A 19082-nucleotide genomic window follows, 5' to 3' on the forward strand; every position below is an offset into this window, starting at 1 on the left:
CTTGGGGCTTCCCTCCCTCCCCATTCATGTCTTTTTCTTTCCTTTACCGTGACTTTTATCAAAAGCAAACAGGGTGATCCTTGTGATAGGGGCCACACCCCGGCTGCCCTGAGAGAGCCACAGGGCGGGTTGGTGAACGATGGGCTGATTAGATAAGTAGGCACTGGTGGTGAGCCGGTGGGCACCCACATACCAACCTCAGACCCCACAGGCATGGTGGGGGCTTTGGGTGGTTGGTTTGGTGCTTCAGAGGCCCTGGTCTTTGGCACAAGGGGTCTGGCTCCATTTTAGGTAAGGGAGCTTCTAACTGACGTTCCCACACACCACAGACTCCTGTTTTAGATTTGCAAGCCAGCCACAACTCACATGGGAAAACGGGGGTGACTCGTGTCCTATCAGAAGGGCACTCTGAGGTCAGGGCTTAAGAGAGGCCGTACCTAGCCAGGTGGTGGTAGTGCATGCCTTTAATCCCAGGACTCGGGAGGTAGAGGCAGACAAATCACAATGAATGCAAGTCCAGCCTGGTCTACAGAGCAAGAGTCAGGACAACTGAGGCTACACAGAGAAACCTTGTCTCAAGAAACCAAAAGAGAAAGAGAGAGGGGTGGGGCGCAGGGCATACTTGGGGAGTAAGAGGGTTAGGAGCACTTAATCACTTTTCTAGAGAACCCAAATTTAGTTCTCAACCCTCATATAAGGAAGTTCTAGCCCCAAGGGATCTGACACCCTCTTGTTCTTTGTGGGCACCTGGATACACACACGGCATACATACATACAGACCCATGCACCATAGATAAAACATTTTAAAAGGAGTGGCCTCCCTCGGGCATGAGACCTTAGGGATTTGCTTCCTCCGTCTCCACAGAGAAGAGGCCAACACCAGCACGAGGCAGTGCCGTGCATGCTGCTGATGGGAAACACTTAGATTTCAAGGTAGAGCTACGTTAGGGGACCTCTAGTTAGGTCTGAGGGGCTCCCAAGGCAAGGGCACCACCTGTGAGGCCCTGTAGTAAACCAACAGATGCAGACTCTTAGGATGATATGTGTACGGCTCCGGCAGGACAGGAACACAGACACTAGGGTAGTGTCAGGACTTGTTGGTTTGAACGCCGGTTCTGCCGCCCAGAGCACCCCACCAATGGCCAAATCCAGTCAGGCTCCAGCTGAGAAAGTGGATCCTGGGCTTCTGTTCCTGGGGGGGTGAGTGCCTTGAGAACCATGCATGACTGACATTGTAAGCAGATAAATATGCATTAGGTTCCTTGAAGATGCTTCTGGGGAATGCAATTAAGTACCAGCACGTGTTCTGGAAAGCGATGTGGACAGTTGTTTACCTGAATAAATTAGCCCTTGACCCAGTGCTGGGCCTGGAGTGACAGCCTGGCTCCTGTCAAGGGTTCACCAGGGAGCATAGGGAAGCTCAGGCCAAAGCCAAAATAGTTCAGGCCTAGAAGAAGCCAGTTGCTCCCTCCCACAATCCCTCAAATGGGTACTAAGGTTGTTAAGTGTGTCAGGACTCGGCCATGCACACAGCAGACTCTCCGAGCCTCAGCCTCCCAAGTATGCCTGGAGGAATCCTGCAAGTCATGTCTGATGCTGGGCTATGACACAGAAATGGGATCAGGGTTCACGTTAAGATTGCAAGTTTTAAGTGACAGGGCACATTCTCCAGCTAAGGAACAGGTGGCCAGGGCCTGAATCAGGTTGGAAGCAACCATGACAGCCCACCATGGAGTTGCCTGTGCCCATGAGGGCATCTGAACATTTACATTGTTCCTGGAATCCCCAGGATAGAGGCTGTGTCCCCAATCCCTTCCCCCAGATACCAGGACTTCAGAACTGATAGTGTGTGCCACAAACCCAGAGACTGGATTATGCCTCACCCAGCCCAGGGTTTTTGTCACCACCATTGTACCCCAGTGGCATCACATCCCTAAGCCCTGGGCTGGGATGCAATGTAGGTTTCAGGGTCCTTGGTAAGAGAAAAGCTTCTTCAAACCACACTTTTCTTGTGCTGTTTTACTTGCTAAGAGCATGTCTGCTGGGTGCTAGCTGTCTTTTGGCTGCAAGGGGTTAGGGCAGGAACTAAGTTATGTAAGTAACTGTTGGATATCACCAGAGCTGCTGGGCACAGTTGCACAGGTGCTGGGGTGAGCTGAGGATGAGATCAGCTGCCCTCCCCTTACCAATCTGCCTCAAGACGCAGCCTCAGATTGGCTGATCTGGACCCTGAACCAGAGAAGTGTGTTACCATAGTAACTGTTGTACATCACCACCTCTCTCAGGCTTCCCCCAGACCCTGGGTGCAGACTGAGGTGCTTCCCCCCTGGGAGAGGGACCACAGTCCTTATCAGCAACCAGCCCTCTCTGGCAGTGTGTGATACCCAGAGGATGGGATGGCTGCCGTGGGAAATGCCAGCCATGCTCTTATCTTGAAGGCTGGGCCATGGCCGTGAACTCTGATTAGGGTGCGGGGCCGTTTGCCAGTGGGTAAGCAAGGGGTGGCACCGACTGCCTCCTTCCCCATAGGGGCTGGAAGCAAGCTGGAGCCCAGGCTGTCCAAGAGGCCCTGGATGCCATAGGTACCATCATGGACAGGTGTGTCTGTGAGACTGCCTGTGTCATATCACACCCTCAGGGTGACCTGCATGGACTGCCTCCCTACCTTGTACCCCAATTTAGGACACAGCCTCAAATGAAGGTATCCCTGTAACCGGAGCTCCTGCAAGAGGCCAGGCCCCATCTAGAGGAATGTTCTAGACACAGAAAGAAAGTGGAACTAGGTGACTTAACTAAGGTCTAGGGACACCCGTCTCAGGATGGAGGTCCCACGACCCCTTTCTGACACCTGGGTGGGACTCTGGGTAGCTGAGCTGCAAGCACAGACTCTCAGGAAAACTAATTCCATTTCTTTCCTGAGAGCCATTATGAGGGGACCACAAACATAGACACAAAAACCAGGGGAGGCTGGCAGATCACTGTCCTGCCACAGATAAACGGCCCTGTAGTAGAGCCAGGTTTGGATGCTGACTCCTAGCCAGCAGTGGGCCTCTTAGGGCCTCCGTTTTCTCCCCTACACTGGGAATAAACTCCACAAGAGCTAGTCTCTGCATCCCTCTCAGGACAGTACTGCCCAGACCTTGTCCCTGCTCTTATAGATGGTACTGACCATCCTGGTGGCAGCTTGGGACCATGCTCTGTGGGAAAGAGAAAGGGAGGGGAGGGAGCCATGGGACAGCCCTACACCAGGACAGTGTCCTGAGTGAGGTGCAGAGGTCTGTTTGCTTTTAGGAAGTGTAGAGCCTGCCTTTTGGCCTCTTAGCCCCTCTCCCACTCCCAGGCTGATAAAGGGGCGCAGGCCTCCTTGGCTTCCAGTCCTGGTCCACTGCCATCTTATCAGCCCCGGGAAGACAAAGGCCCAGTTACAGCTCTCCACGGGGCCTCCTGCCGTATTTACACCTTATCTCCACCATTAGCTGGCCAGTTATCTGATGATCGCGCCCATTAAGGCCACAGCCTGCCTGATGGGCTCCAGGAAGTGAGGCCGCCACAGCACTCTGGCCAGGGGACCAGGCCAGGCCATGTGAGGCCTCCATGTGCCGGCAGCCTGGGTAACAAGCAGACAGGGCAGAGGGTGTGTGGCCTAAGGAAGCACCACCCTCTGAGGAAATGACCATGCTCCCACATCCTTTACAAAAAATGGAGACCCAAGTAGGGCGGGTGTCCAGGTGTTTCACAGCTGACACCAACCAGTATAACCAAGGAGTCCTTTCCCTGCCTCATGTGGCACACCTTCTGGCTCTGTCTTTTCCAGCGGTCTTTCTTAGGGACACTGTCTTTTATTTAGAACTATCTGCTATTCCAGGGTAATCTGATCTCATGATCTTTAGTCATGCCTTCAGGCCTTTTCCTACATGCGAGGGACATTCAGAGTCATGGGTGATGTCTTCTGAAGGGCTAGCATTTAGCCTCGCACAAAAGGTCCTGCATGCTGTGTGTGGCTCACACACAGGTCCTGCAGACCTTGACCAAGGCTATGGTGTGGCCTGCCTATGTCTTCATGGTGTTTCTACAACCCAGCATGTCCTCAAAAAGGGTAAAGACCTGGCCCTAGAACCAGACCGGAAGTGGGGGCTGTGAGACAAAAGTGGGCTGCGGGTTACCAAGCAGCCACCTCACCCATTTGTTTCCCTTCAGAGGAGCTGGAGCTGGTACTGCAGGATGGGCAGAGGTGCGTACGAGCCCGGCTGAGCCTCACCGAGGGCCTGTCCTGGGGCCCATTCTACGGGAGCATCCAGACCAGAGCTTTATCCCCCCAGAGAGAAGAACTGGTAAGGAGCTGAACCCCAGCTGCTGACCAAACCCCTTGCCTTTCCTGCAGAGAACTTTAGTAGAACCCAAAGAGGCAAGGATAAAAGGAGGGACTTCCCAGGAAGCCTCTGAGGGGGGGTAACACTGTGCTTTGGGGACCCCAGGGGGCCTTCCTAGAGGATCTATAGTGGAGCCAAGCAGAAAAAAGGAAGGAGGTCCAAAGGAAGTGAGCAGCAAGGAACTGAGTTGGGAGGGAAGGGGAGGCTGCAGAAGGGAAGTTCCTCCTAGTGGGAACAGGTGCTGGGTGGGTGTGGCTTCCCAGCACTGGGGACACTGGGACACTGGCTCACCATAGCAGCCCTGCCCCGCACAGAGTTCCTAAGGCAGCCTCCTTAAGAACAGTCATGCTGCCATTGGTCTTGGACTTGCTTCTTAGTCTGCTTCTGTTGTGGCAAGTCGGCCTGGCTTCCTCCTGCTGGGAGGTGGGTTCCTTTTGAAATCATTTTAGATGGGGAAGGACACCAGGACACAGAGACCTGGGTACAACCTGGGGCTGGCTGCCGTCTAGGCAGCAAATGAGCAGGAACCGGATGCAGTGTCCACACATATGATGGCAAAGGCCCTAGGCTTCTTGGCCAGTCCTGTTAATCCCAGGATGAAGTGTCTCCCTGCCAGAGTCCTGTGGTGTAGGCCCCGTTTCCTGATGTGGAGTTAGAGTGTGGATTGATCCAAGATATTCACTGGCTGGCCAGTGTCCCATGCTTCTGGGATCCTTGGTCTGGGAGCCCCAGGCTGCCTTCTTTGTGCCCTTTGTGGGGAAGGCTGAGACTATAGGCTGGACCTCCCCAGCACCCCGAGGCCAGAATGCTGCACACATTCAAATACAGACTCATCTTAAGTATCTCAGGAGCACAGACTGACGTAGTGTCCACAGGCAGGCGGGAAGCAGAAGACCATCACCACTGAGAACTGTAATATGGTAAATCAGAATCTGTGCTCACGGGGTTCAAATAAACTACCTACTGAGGCCTGTAGCCTGGCCACATAGTCTCCCAGCCACCAGGATAGGTAACTTGTCCCAGACTGTCCAGTAAGAGCAAGAGCTAGCTCTGGACCAAGCATGTCCACCTTGGGTTTTGTTTGCTGGATTCTAGGCAGATCCTTCCTGCTCAGAGCCAGTTTCCTCAGTCCTTGGGTCCACAGGGAGTTTGCGTGGAACCCAGAGGCTTCCTTTAGGCCTAGACCTGAAGAGAAAGTAGGACCAGGCTGTACTGTGAGGTAGGAGTTGATCCCCTGGCCTGCTAGCAGCATCATGAACTGAGAGAGAGAAGTCTGGAGTGGTACTTGACCCTGTATATACTCAGTAGAGCCCGAGGATGGAGACCGGCCCAAGGTCCAGGGAGGAATGTTATAGAATAGCTGATTAAGGTCCTGTAGGAAGGAAGTCAGGGTTTGCTTTCAAAGTGGCTCTGCAGGGTGGGTGTGTCATGTGTGCTGTGCACAGCAAGCAACTTGGAGAGTGAGTGCACTGGGCAGTCAGAAAGAGGAGGCAGTTTGCAAGCAGGAACCTAGAACCCGTCTCCAGACTTCAGTCGGAAAACCCAAATGTAGCAACAGGAGCAAAAAGCAGGTCTGTCCAGACCTGGGAGCCAGGTTCTGGTGCTGTGTCTGTCTCCGTATTCCTTGGGGTGGTCAGCCAAAGCTAGGACAAAGTATGTCCCAGGCAAACTCCACGTAGTATCCAACCCTAGGAAGCAGGCCACTGTCCCCAATTTTTAAAATTCTGTCTGTCTCTCTCCACCTGTCCATCCATCCATGACCACACACACATGTAGAGCTCAGAGGACAACTTACAGGAGTTGTTTTGTTCTTTCTACCTCGTGAGTCCTAGGGATTGAACTCATATTGCCTTAGAGACAAGCCTCTTTACCCACTGAACCATCTCATTAGCCCACGAAGTCCCCATTGTATAGATGACAAAGCTGGGACTCTGAGGCTCTGGCCCAAGTCACCAGGCTCCAGAGAGCTAAGAAGAACTAGAACCCAGCCCAGCTGTGTGCGGACGTCTCTCCTGCCATCTGCAAGCCACCCCTTTCCACAGAGCCCCAGGCCTTGCCACCCTCTGCTGCTAATTTGTGTCCTGGGAAGGCAGGAAGGTAGATTTTCCACCTAGGTGTAAGATGCTGGCCAAAGCAGTGCAGTCCCAGCCTGAGGCACTCAGAGAGAGAGGAAGCGCCTCCCTCTCTTCCCTCTATCTCACAGAATTAAATCCTTGATTAACCCTTATCTCCCCAGCAAGCCACTATCTCCGCCTTGGCGCCAAGCGTCCAGACACACGGTACAGATGATTGATTTCTGAAAGATATGGGCGCCTTTGCGATACTTCGTTTATTGTCTAAATATTTTTGCTAACATTCAGCGGGCTCTTATCGAGTTCGGCTGATGGGTCCCAGTTCTCCCCGCAGCCTAAGGAAGAAGTCGCCTCCTGCCCCGTGGCCCTATCACCCGCCAGGCAGTTCCTCCTCTCCCCTTAGAGAAGGAGGGGGCGCATGTAGATATGGGGCCTGTTTCCCCGGGCTTCTCTTAAGCTGGGGGCTGCTCACCATGGGGACGAGTTGGAAGGGAAATCCCCCTAAACACTCCCACCCGCACCAGATATCCAGGGTTAGTATCCAGGAAGGAAACTGAGTCACATAACCCTGAATGGAGAATCGGTAGTCTTGTCTTTATCGGTTGCTATGGTTTCCATGCCTGTAAGAGGAGAGTTTGAAAAGCCTCCTTAGGGTCACAGCTTACAGTGGATAATGAGGGAGGAGATGAGGATGTTTTAAAGTAGATGGGTGGATGTGTGGGTGGGTGGATGGATGGGTGGGTGGGTGGATGGATGGGTGGGTGGGTGGGTGGGTGAGTCGGTGAGCACCGAGTTGGGTAAGTGAATGGAAGAGTGGATGGGTAAAGGATGAGAGGATGGATAATGGACATAAAGATTAAGTGCATGAGTAGATGGGGGTGGGTGGATGGATGGGTGATGGGTGCATAGGTGGATGGATGGATGGATGGATGGGTGGATGGATGGATGGATGGATGGATGGATGTGTGGGTGGGTGGATGGATGGATGGATGGATGGGTGGGTGGGTGGGTGGGTGGGTGGGTGGATGGATGGGTGCATAGGTAGGTGGGTGGGTGGGTGGGATAGTTAGGAGGAACATTTGGCTCAATTTCCCAGGCCCAGTCTAGGTTTGCCATTGGCTTTGTGGGGCCTGAGCACCCTTCTCTCTGTGCTTCAGTTTCCCTCCCTGCCTGCCATGGTAGGAGTTTAGGAAATATCCCAGCTTCCCACTTCTCTGCTCCTCCATCTGCTCCTGAGCTGCTGCAGCTATGACCTCAGACCTGCCTGCAGCTAACTCCATCCTTGGACCCCAAAGATAAAAGGCTGGGGGCCAGGGTGAGGGCCCACCCCACACAGAGGGATGGCTGGCAAGGATGGCATGAGCCATGCACCTGTGACACTCCCTGCAGGTGATTTCTGCCCTCATTTCTCTGCCTGTGATGGCCCAGCATCATCCCTGGCTCTTCTCCCAACACAAAATGCAGTTAACAGTGAGCCCAGGCCTGGTGTTTGCTGGTCCCTTGTCTTCTATCGTCCCTGGCCCTTGGTAGGCCCTGGACTTTTTCCTATTTACTGCATCCCTAGTACCTGGCACACAGCTGGCCTTCAGGGACTGAAGGAGGAGTGAATGATAAGCAATGGCTGTGGGACAAGGCAGAGCCTCTCAGATTTTGGTTCTAACCCTGTGTTCACAGTGTGTAGTCTCTGTGGGCCTCAACCCTATACCTATGAGGTGGGCAGTGGGCATCTGGAAAAAGAGAGAAGCCATAGGCTGCCATCACTGTGGAAAAAGGGTGGATCAGTAGGAGAGAGGTCCTAATTGGAGTCACCCTATGGCCACAGGTCTCAGTACTGGTTCTCCAGCATATGGGCACCTGAGGCCCAGGGAGCATTGTGGGATAGTATTTCTGGGCCAAGCTGCCCACCTGAGAGGGCCCACCTTCCCTATAAATGGCTTTATGAACAGCAAGGTTTGGGAACAACCTCAGATAAAGTTGTCATAGCGGATGGTGCTCAGATATGATTTCTGATGGTTATCAGCCCACAGCGTTGAGACACTGACCTCTTTGTTGGGGGAACAGGAGCAGGCTCAGATCCACAGGAGAATTTAAAGTGGCTGATGTCATCCTAAGCTGGGGGTAGTGGGAGTTGGAGCCAGGAGGGAGAGACAAACGGTGGCTCAAGGGGCAGCAGGTAGGACAAATGCCAGGGCTCTTCTCGGACCTAGACACACCTGAACAGACTGAGAGGAGCCCAGTCTGGTCCCAGCTGGGAGCTGAACTCCCTCCTTCGGAGCCTAAGAGACCCAAACGGGGAGAAGAGAGTGAATGCAAAGCCCTGTCCCAAGCTTGCCCAACCTATGCAGGGCAGTGACAGGCCCCTGGAAACAGAAGGGACCGTGCATGAAGGCCCAGGATATCAGTTTTGGGACAGCCAGGATCTCATGACCTGGGGACTTGATGTGATCATGGACAGCAGTCACTAGCTCCCTCCTAGCTCTGCTCCCCAAGGTTGCACCCCATGACACCGTGCTGCAGGGGGTTGCAGAATGCTGTTCCCTGCACCGGGACCTCCACAGAAAGAGCGGCTTGTGCAGCGTCAGCAAAGTGGCGCGCGCGTGTTTTTATCATGCGGTGAACATGCTGCTCCGGAGAGCGATAAGCGTTAAACCGACGGCGAGGCTGTCAGTCTCAGTTTGAGGGTTTAGAAATATTGGGACGAATAATTAGATTTCATATCGTTACCACAGCACCCATCAGAGGATCAGGCAGATTAATTTTCTCACCCTCCTCTGCTCATTAATATTCATTAGAGATGTGGAAGGCTGAGGCAGGGAGGGCCAGACCCAGCCATCTGCTCAGGCCAGGAACGGCTAGGCTGTGAGAGTCAGAGGTCCCCAGTGTGGCTGTCCACACCCCATCTGCTGCATTAACCCCGGGGTTTACTCCGTGCTATCCAACCGTGACCCTGAAGGCTCACCCATCCCCTGCATCCCTGGGAGTCAGCAGAGTAACCGACCACTAAGAATGAGCCACCCTCCAGAGCCAGCAGACCTGAAGCAAGCTCTTGGGTAGAATGCACTCCCTGGCCCCCAGCCCTCCCCCAAGAAATGGTGGCAGGACAAGGAAGGGGGTTCCCTCTCCCTATCATGACAACAGTGTTGTCATGTGGGCCTCACCCTGCTGGCCTATAGGAAACTGAAGCCAGAGGTGCAGGTGTTACCTGCTGGGACTCTAGGGTTCTCCTTCAGAGCCAGCTTATCTCCACTCACTGCTCCATGACAAGCCACATGGCAGCAAGCAGGTGACGTGGAAGCCACCTGGCTGGGCTGTCATGACCTCATGGGACATGGTCACTGGGAATTCCCAGCTAGTGGGCCTTATCTTATTAACTCTATATATGCCATGTGAATGGGGTCACGGGGGAAAAGTCAAACTTTTCCTGAACTAGACCCTGGTGTGGCCCCAGAGCGTATGTGGGCACCACACACAAGAAAACCCAGGAATGCCAAGCACTAGCAATGCCCCATACAGTCAGCAGCCTGTCTCTCCTATTCCAGTCATTGTTTATCTTTCCTATCCAGTGAGCTGGTTGCCACGAGAACCACAGGGGTTCTTAAGAGCTTCGGATAGAACAGTGGCTCTGGGCCTTCAGTTAAGTTCTTGACGTGCAAGTTTCTAATTGAAAGGCATTTGTTTGAATAAAACAGCAAGTGGCTGACAGAATAAAGCACAGGCATGCTCTACTTTTACACATAGTGCACAAGTGGCTGGGTCCCACAGACAGGAGAGCCACGGGTGGGAGTAGTTATCCACCCTCCAAGGACAAACTGGACTGGGCCTCTGCTGTCCCTGCCTGCATCTCATCCTCCACGTGAGACCAAATCTCAGCCCAGCCTTCCAGCCCGGGCTGTACAGAGACTGGCCACGTATACTTCCTTTGCTGCTGGGCTGAGAGCCAGGGTGCAGGGGGCAGGAAACAAGCAGCTTTGGGGGCCTTGGGGGCGTGGGCTGAGCCCAGAACATTTTCCTTCCAGGTTCAGACCGAGCTGCAGAGGAAGTGTGTGGCACAGGCCTAGCCTGGAACTTCTACCCCCAGCCCCCTACCCTTTACTCTGCCTCAGCCTCCTAGCTTATATGATTGATGGTGAAGAGGGCAGAGAGCCTCAGCGACCCACTACCCTTAACTCAACAGCGCAGCTGGGCTTGAGTTGGTGTGACCAATCCCAGGGAAAGGACAGCACTGTCAGTGATTGGACAGGAGTAAAAATTCACCCTGTACCAGAGAGAAAAGCTCTACTGTACAGAAACAGTTTCTCTCTCTCTGTCTCCCTCCCTCCCCCATCCCTCTCTCAGTTCTCTGCAGGCAACTAGCAGTTATGTGGCATGGGCCATACCCTCGGTACCAGCTGCTCTGCTGTTGCTGAAAGGGAACACACATCTGCAGGCTCTCGACTCCCTAGCTGTGTGCCCTTGGACACACTGCTTGATCTCTCTGGACCTTTATTCCCAAAAGAGACCAGTGCCTTGCCTTGGGAAGCACAGCTCCCTCGTGTTTGAACTCCAGGTCCAGCTATGAGCTGTCAGGTGACTGACCACCACCACACAGCACGGCAAAGGTCTGTCAGGTGCTCCCATGCAGGCTGACCCTTTCCTGTCCCTGCTCTTCCTAGGGCCCAGCAGCGGCGACTCTAATGGTGGATGAGAACTGCTGGCTACGGATGCTCCCCCAGGCCCTGACTGAAGATGAAGCCAACTCAGAGATCTACAAGAAGGGTCTGTGTCTCATGGGCCTGCCTCCCTCCCCTCTAAGGTCTTTCAGTTGGCTCTGTCTGGTTCAACTCTTAAAGGGACACCAGCTTGTCTGGGTGACAGTCAAATTGCTAGAGAGTGTACTCCGAACCCGTCTGAGAGGATGGTGGACAATCTAATTGCTGCAATCCCAGGCGAATCACATCCACTGACATGAGAGCTGGGGCCCTCTGCAGCCACTAAGGTCACAGCTTCTCCACATGGGCGTAGGTAGAGACTGAGCAATGAGGGCTTCCAGGGCTCACCAAAGGCAGCAACCTGAGGCCCTACCTGGGTTCTGATAGCCTGACTTTGTTCAGACCCTTGCTAGTTGTGGGACTTGGTGGTGAGCCCTTTGCCTTCCAGATTGTTGCTCCATATAGGAAATGGGGAAGAGGCTGTGGCCAAATGATTTCACTGTATTTGACACCACCACCCCCCGTCCGACCTTCTAAGAGCTGGGGGGTGCAAACGGGGTCCTCCCTCAGCTCATTCTGTTTGCTAAATGTTCTGGAAGTTTTGTCCTTGGAGTCAGCTCCTGAGTAGCACCTTCCCAAAGTACCAAAGGTATTGAGAGTTGAGGTCGGGTACACGGAACCTTTGCCAACACTTCATGCTCCCTGCAAGGCAAAGGGGATCATGTTCCCAACCCTACCAATCCAATGGGTGGTCTAAGGAAGGAACATGTTCCAACACCAGATTGGATGCTGGTAAGCAATCAGCCACGTGCTTGCACCAAGCCTGACCTGCCCCTAGGTTTCTACAGCACAGTTCCGCCCAAGTGTGCCAACCACAAAAGACAGAGCTCCTTATAGGGCTGATGCTGATAAAGGTGGCATGACCTGGGTAAGGCCTGCAGACAGGGTCATAGTGGCCACAGACATCCTATGGACATTGAGTGCTTTTTCCTGTACCACTTGCCCCATAATGGGACTTACACAGGCTCTACACTGCAGCTCAGTTCAGTTCCAATGCTGCCTTAGGACACACATGCTCCCCTTTCTTTTCCCACCTTCTGCTGGGAGTGGCCACTAGCTTGGGACTGATGCCAGCAGTGTCCCTACCCACTGCTCGCAGGGAAGTGCAGCCTCAGGGTTCCAGGCCATGAGGATGACTGGGTTTTGTTGATTGAGGCTGCCCTCTACAGGCCTCCTTGGGAACAGCACCTGGCCCATTCCTAACATGAAAGCCTGTCTGTTCTGGAGCCCCCCTGAATTGGGACATCCCTCCCCCTCAGCCAAGTAGTCACATAGGATCCCCCTCAATTATCCCTGCCAGTCCCATGTCTGCCCTTTACTGGAAAATGAAAGCTTGACTCAGACACAGGATGGTACACCACAAATCCAGCCATGCATTACTGCACCTGCATGTGGCCACCTTCTGCCATTTGCCTGGCTTCCCCCATCCCTGGCAATACTGTGGGGCCCCAGTGTGGGAGACAAAGAGAAAGGCCCCCATTTTAAACCCAGAATCACTGGAGTCATAAATGCCTGTATCCTACAGATGATGCCCTCTGGTGTAGGGTTACCAAAGTGGTGCCTTCTGGTGGACTACTACATGTACTCCTTGTGACGGAGCCTCACAGTACTCCCAGACACGCTGTGCAGGAACCAGTAGAAGCTGGAGGCTCAGCCCCAGTGCACACAGACATCCAGCTGCTGCCCCAGCAGGCTGGCATGGCCTCCATCCTTGCTACTGCTGTCATCAACAGTAAGTATGCGACTCCCAGGGGCAGAGTTTGGGTGATACTCAAGTCAAAGGTCAGGGTGGGTTCTAGCTATCAGCATGTAGTAAGTCCAGTTTCTACACACACACACACACACACACACACACAGGGGCAGGATGAATTCTGCTCCAGTAAGACAATGAACTGAAAGACAGCACCCAACTAACGTAGGGTGACCTGCATGTTAGAAGACTGTAATGGCCTGCTACCACAGGGAGGGCTCAGCCTGCAGGAGATCTGGGTACAGGCCCCATGAGAAACATAGAGTAGGAAGAGAAGGTGGCAGCAGGTGGGGGGATACATGCCCAAATGCAGCAGGAGGAGCCGAGTCTCCATGTCCCCAGAGCCTGGGTGAGTCCTACCATGAGGCAGGGCCTTCGGGATACAATGAAAGGGGACTAGGCCACCAAAAGCCAGAACCTCAGCCTGGAACTATTAAGGCTAAACTTCACAGGCCAGTCCCTACAGTCAGGGCTGTACCTACCTCATCCCCACTTGTGCCCCCTACCAGAGGATGTCTTCCCCTGCAAAGACTGCGGGATCTGGTACCGCAGTGAGCGGAACCTGCAAGCCCACCTGCTCTACTACTGTGCCAGCCGCCAGCGTGCAGGCTCCCCCGTCTCGGCGACCGAAGAGAAACCCAAGGAGACCTACCCCAATGAGCGTGTCTGCCCCTTCCCCCAGTGCCGAAAGAGCTGCCCCAGCGCCAGCTCGCTGGAGATCCACATGCGCAGTCACAGCGGTGAGTGCCCCATGCCTGCTCCTGGCCTTGCTGCCCTGGCATACCCAAGCTCTACACCAGCCTGGTGCTCAGGACGCTTACTCTGCCACCGTGTGCCATGCAGCTGTCCCATCCCTCTCCACAGCCTAGCACAAGGCTTGCCTGTGGCTACGTGCACACTGAATAAAAGGCTGGTTTGTGCTTGGACCCTGGGAAGCACGTGGCTGATGTAAAACAAAAAGGGCCAGGGTCTCATGTTCCTTCCTCACCACTGGGATCCGTCTCCATGTTCCAGGAGAGCGTCCTTTTGTGTGCCTCATCTGCCTGTCAGCCTTCACCACCAAGGCCAACTGTGAACGCCACCTCAAGGTGCACACGGACACACTCAGCGGTAGGTGGGCTGGAGAGGGCCGGGATGGGGTCTCTGGGGCTATACCTCAGCCCCAGGAACCTGACCACAACAGCGTGGCCTACAGGTGTCTGTCACAACTGTGGCTTCATATCCACCACAAGGGACATCCTCTACAGCCACCTGGTGACAAACCACATGGTGTGCCAGCCAGGCTCCAAGGGTGAGATCTACTCACCAGGGGCTGGACACCCAGCAGCCAAACTTCCTCCAGGTAAGCAGCCATAGTGGTCCCTCACTGGCCCTGATAGTGGGAGGAGACGGGGTTTGTCCATAGAAATGGTGTCCTTGTCAACCATGGTCCTAAATCCCTTTTGCCTACCATATCCTACATAGGGCCTGCCCTGGGCCTGACATGCAACCCTGTGTTCTTGTAGACAGCCTGGCAGGCTTCCAACAGCACTCACTGATGCACAGTCCCCTGGTTCCTGCTGACAAGGCACCCACCCCATCCCCAGGACTGGACAGTAAAGCCTTGGCCGAAGTCACCAATGGAGAGACCAGAGTGCCCCCCCAAAATGGGGGCAGCAGCGAGTCCCCTGCAGCCCCCAGGACCATCAAGGTGGAAGCTACAGAGGAGCCTGAAGCCGCCCGTGCCTCAGATCCGGGAGAGCCAGGTCCCCAGGCTCCATCTCGGACACCTTCACCACACAGCCCCAATCCAGTCAGGGTGAAGACAGAACTGTCCAGCCCCACGCCTGGCTCTAGCCCGGGGCCGGGAGAGCTAACAATGGCCGGGACGCTCTTCCTGCCACAATATGTGTTCGGTCCGGAGGCGGGCACAACCACCATCCCTGCAGCACCACAGGCCTCGGAGATCCTGGCCAAGATGTCGGAATTGGTGCACAACCGGCTACAGCAGGGCGCAGGGACCTCAGGCGCGGCGGGAACGCCCACAGGCCTCTTCCCCGGGACTAAGGGCGCCACGTGCTTTGAATGCGAGATCACCTTTAATAATATCAACAACTTCTATGTGCACAAGCGCCTCTACTGCTCAGGCCGCCGTGCGCCTGAGGACCCGCCCGCTGTGCGCAGACCCAAAGCAGCCACGGGCCCGGCCCGCGCGCCCGCAGGTGCCACTGCAGAACCAGACCCGCCACGCTCGTCACCGGGTCCCGGGGCACGAGAGGAAGAGGCGAGTGGCGCGACCACTCCTGAGGCCGAGGCTGCAGGTCGGGGCAGCGAGGGCAGCCAGAGCCCGGGCAGCTCCGTAGACGATGCAGAGGACGATCCCAGCCGCACGCTGTGCGAGGCCTGCAACATCCGGTTTAGCCGCCACGAAACCTACACTGTGCACAAGCGCTACTACTGCGCCTCGCGCCACGACCCGCCGCCGCGCCGGCCACCGGTACCGGTACCCACACCGGCTCAGGCGGCACCTGCGCTGACAGCTCCTCCTGTGCGTACGCGCCGGCGTCGCAAACTGTACGAGCTGCCCGCAGCCGGCGCCCCACCCTCAACAGCAGGCCCCGCCCCTTTGCCGGTTGTACCCTCCCCCACGGCGGATCTGCCCTCTTCTCCGAGACCAGCGAGCGCCAGCGCCGGCCCCGCCCCCACGCCCTCTCCGGGCCCGGTCCCCGACGGCCCTATAGACCTGAGCAAGCGGCCGCGTCGCCAGGCCTCGGATACACCTACTGCTCTGCCCGCGCTGGCCGACTACCACGAGTGTACCGCGTGTCGCGTGAGCTTCCACAGCCTCGAAGCTTACCTGGCTCACAAGAAGTACTCGTGCCCCGCCACGCCTTTGCGCACCCCTGCCCTCTGCCCTTACTGCCCGCCCAACGGGCGCGTTCGCGGCGACCTGGTGGAGCATTTGCACCAGGCACACGGCCTGCAGGTGGCCAAGCCGGCAGCCAGCCCGGGCACTGAGACTCGCACGCCTGCCGAACGTGTTCCACGCGACAGCCCCGATGGCCGCGCACCACGCTCTCCTTCCCCTGCTCCCGAGAACACGCCTTCTGACTCAGCCGATCAAGGCGCTCGGACACCCAGCAAGGGCCCTCCCGTCCCTGCTCCTGCGCAGGGTGGCGGTGGCCACCGCTACTGCCGCCTGTGCAACATTAGGTTCAGCAGCCTGTCCACCTTCATCGCACACAAGAAGTATTACTGCTCTTCTCACGCTGCTGAGCACGTAAAGTGAGCCTGAGCGACCGCACCACCGGGACCTTTGACATTTAATAAAGACCTTCAGTGTGATAAGTTCGCTGGCGGGCTGCCCGTTGTCTTAGATCTAGTGGGCCTCTTTCCATACCCCAGCTTGTGCAGACCTGCAAAGGGCTCCCCACTGTTTCCTCTGGGACCTAGCCCACTCCAAGGGCTCATCTGCCTGATGCAGAGTTCTTTTCCTCTGCTTCTAGCTTACCTGTGGCCCTGCCACTATGCTGGCCAGCTATAGGCCATGTCTGGTAGAACCCAAACAACGGCAGTCTAGCCATTGCTTTGCCACTTTGCTTGGTCCCCTGAGAACATAAACATGCCTGTTCAACTCTGTAAGTCTTAACCAGCAACTATGGAGGCTGAAAATGAACTCTGAAAATACCTCTGGGGACCTGGCGCCTGTAGGCCAGTCTGCCTCTCACCCAGCCTTAGAAGGTGACCTGCTAATGGGGCTGGGTTTACCCAGAATAAATGTTCCTGAGAGTCCATTCACATGTCCTGCCCAATTTACCACAAGGGGTACAGTAAGAGCCAAACCTTTCTAGTAGGTATTGCTATGAGCCCCCAGCCCAACTGGATCCCAGGGGATTTGGTTAGCAAAGAGCCCAGAGAAGTCAGGCAGCCTCTTCCTGGGCCCTCTCTTCACAAAAGCCAGCCAGATGGGAAGTCCATAGAAGCCGAAGACCCTCTCCCTGTCTTGCCCATCTGCACATCTGCACTGTGGATTTATGTGCAGGGAGGGCTCTGGTGTCCACTCAAAGCCTGGTAAAAGGCAGTTGCCTCCCAAATTCTGCACTGGAGCAGTTTAAACAAGTTTTACAGCATGTGCCTGAAGTTGATTAAAGGTGATGGGAAACATCAGGGAAATAGAGAAGGCCCGAGGTTACCCCCCAGCCTCCCCGTTCGCCCTATTTCATACACAGGTGCAGAGTGTACCACAGGCTCACCATATCATCCAGTCCTGCCTCAGTTTCCATGTCTGTTAATTAGGATTTGAGCCTTTCTGAGAACTCAGAAAAGGGACCCTGTGACTGTCACCCAGGCTGAGCTGCAGGTCAGGCCATATGTACCCTGATGCCAGGAAGTCCCTCTTGCTCTCCAAGCCTTGGGCTGTCCTGCAGTGTAATGCTGGATCCTGTGTGGTCAGGAAACAGCTTAGACCTGGGCGGTGTGCTCCGTCCAAACACATCCATGCTTAGCGCTCACTGGATCCTGGCAGACTTCCACAGATGTCAGCAATCCCTGTGCACCCTCACATTCATGCTCCATGTTTCCCCCAAAATCCCCCATGGCCCAAGGGGTTTCCAGCACCTGCTTTATGGCATATGCCCCTCACAGATGTGGCCACCATAGCAAGACAGCCCATAGACACTTCACATACCTGCCCTGGGTATCTGTCCCCTGCTCCCAGGATGGCTGTACTCTACATAAGACCCGTCTCGGCCTCCCTTCTAAAGATTTGCAGGGGCCGTGAGCACTGGACACCCCTGAGTTTGTCACAGGTCTGGCCATACCTATTCACTCTGGCTCTTGACTTCTGCTGAGAGATATTACCCCAACTTTTCCCTAGGGCATTATTCCACCCCGAATGTGAACCCTCTGCCTCTAGCGCTGTCTGTAGTGATGCAGGCACCAGCTCCACCCGCTGCACTTTTTGTAGCTGTAACTCAATGTTGACCTACATACCTGTCTGGAACATTCCTCCCAGTCTCCTCTTAAGGGCCCCATCCACATCTTCCCAAAATGCCACGCTCCCCACACCCCATTCCTGATGCTCATGTCCAAGGCCAGGCCTCTGAACTCAGTCATTCTATAAACCCCTTTCTCCACTCTAGCAGAGCCATGCAGAAGGAACAGGGTCTTTCTCTGGTCCCATTGTCAGGACCCCAACCCTGTTCAGTCTACCCTATTTCTTAGCTGCAGGTCTTTACACTTGCCTAACCCTCCTGCCCTTCACTATCTGGCCTGCAGTTGGTTCCCAGTCACAGGCCCCAAGGCCAATCACCATGAGCTTCCTAACTGCTTTTCCTGAGTGTATCCACCTCCTAAGGAAACAGTTCCTTATGTGTGCAGCCAACACAATAGCCACTGCTGTGGTCACTGAGTGCCTAGGAGCCTGCTTGCTAAGCCACAGTAGTTTCCTTCTGCCCTGCATGGCACACTTCTACCTTCAAGATGGCCTCAGATCACCATGGTCAGCTGCTGGCCCCGGCTCTTGATGGAATCCATCTGCCCCTGCACCACCTCCTGATGCTTGGCACATGAGCATCCACGAGATGACACAGGGAATGGCACTGCCCCCAGCTCCTCTGTCAGGTGTACAAACCCTTATCTTCCCCAAGCACTGGGGACATCAAGCTCAGTGGTGCTAAGCCCCTGACAGAGCACCTCGGGTACAATTGGGCTTAAGCTAAGTTGGCTGGGCTGCCCCCTGCACTGGAGTTCTTAAGCCCAGGCCCAGGCATTACCTGCATAGAGCTCAGCCCTATTGAAATCCACGGAGCTGACCCGGGGAAGGGTTGGAGTAGGGGCCTCATGCTGCTGACAGTGTTTCTCCTCCAAAGACTCCATATACATGTCTGATTGAGGCAATATATACCATCTATTGGATCATCTGGGAACCCCCATTTAGATCTTTCTCCCTTCTGCAGCAGTCCGTGACCCCCTAGTCCCACCCACCAAATCCTGCTCTTGGTTTCAACCCTAGTGAAGACTCAGGACAGTAGAGGGCAGTGATGGCTCATGGAAACGCCTGGTAGGCCGGCCCACCACTAAGGATATGTATGCTACAACCCCTGAGAAAGGAGTCATGAGAACCCCAAGTATACCGATCCCTTCCCCCACATCCATTGATGCC

The 19082-nt window shown here is 55.1% G+C and overlaps 1 protein-coding gene across 1 annotated transcript in view; it reads left to right on the forward strand.

Moving 5' to 3' along the window:
- ZFPM1 (zinc finger protein, FOG family member 1) overlaps nucleotides 1-16578 on the forward strand; it is a 52793-nt gene extending 36215 nt beyond the window's left edge. Inside the window, exons 4-10 of the mRNA XM_080936589.1 lie at nucleotides 4198-4331; nucleotides 11095-11197; nucleotides 12716-12922; nucleotides 13450-13680; nucleotides 13955-14050; nucleotides 14136-14282; nucleotides 14446-16578. Of these exons, the coding sequence (XP_080792715.1) occupies nucleotides 4198-4331; nucleotides 11095-11197; nucleotides 12716-12922; nucleotides 13450-13680; nucleotides 13955-14050; nucleotides 14136-14282; nucleotides 14446-16208 (2681 nt within the window). The 3' untranslated portion in view covers nucleotides 16209-16578. The remainder of the gene's footprint in view (nucleotides 1-4197; nucleotides 4332-11094; nucleotides 11198-12715; nucleotides 12923-13449; nucleotides 13681-13954; nucleotides 14051-14135; nucleotides 14283-14445) is intronic.
- The last annotated feature ends 2504 nt before the right edge of the window (nucleotides 16579-19082 follow it).

The sequence above is a fragment of the Micromys minutus genome (assembly GCF_963924665.1).
Source record: "Micromys minutus genome assembly, chromosome: 24".
NCBI lineage: Eukaryota > Metazoa > Chordata > Mammalia > Rodentia > Muridae > Micromys > Micromys minutus.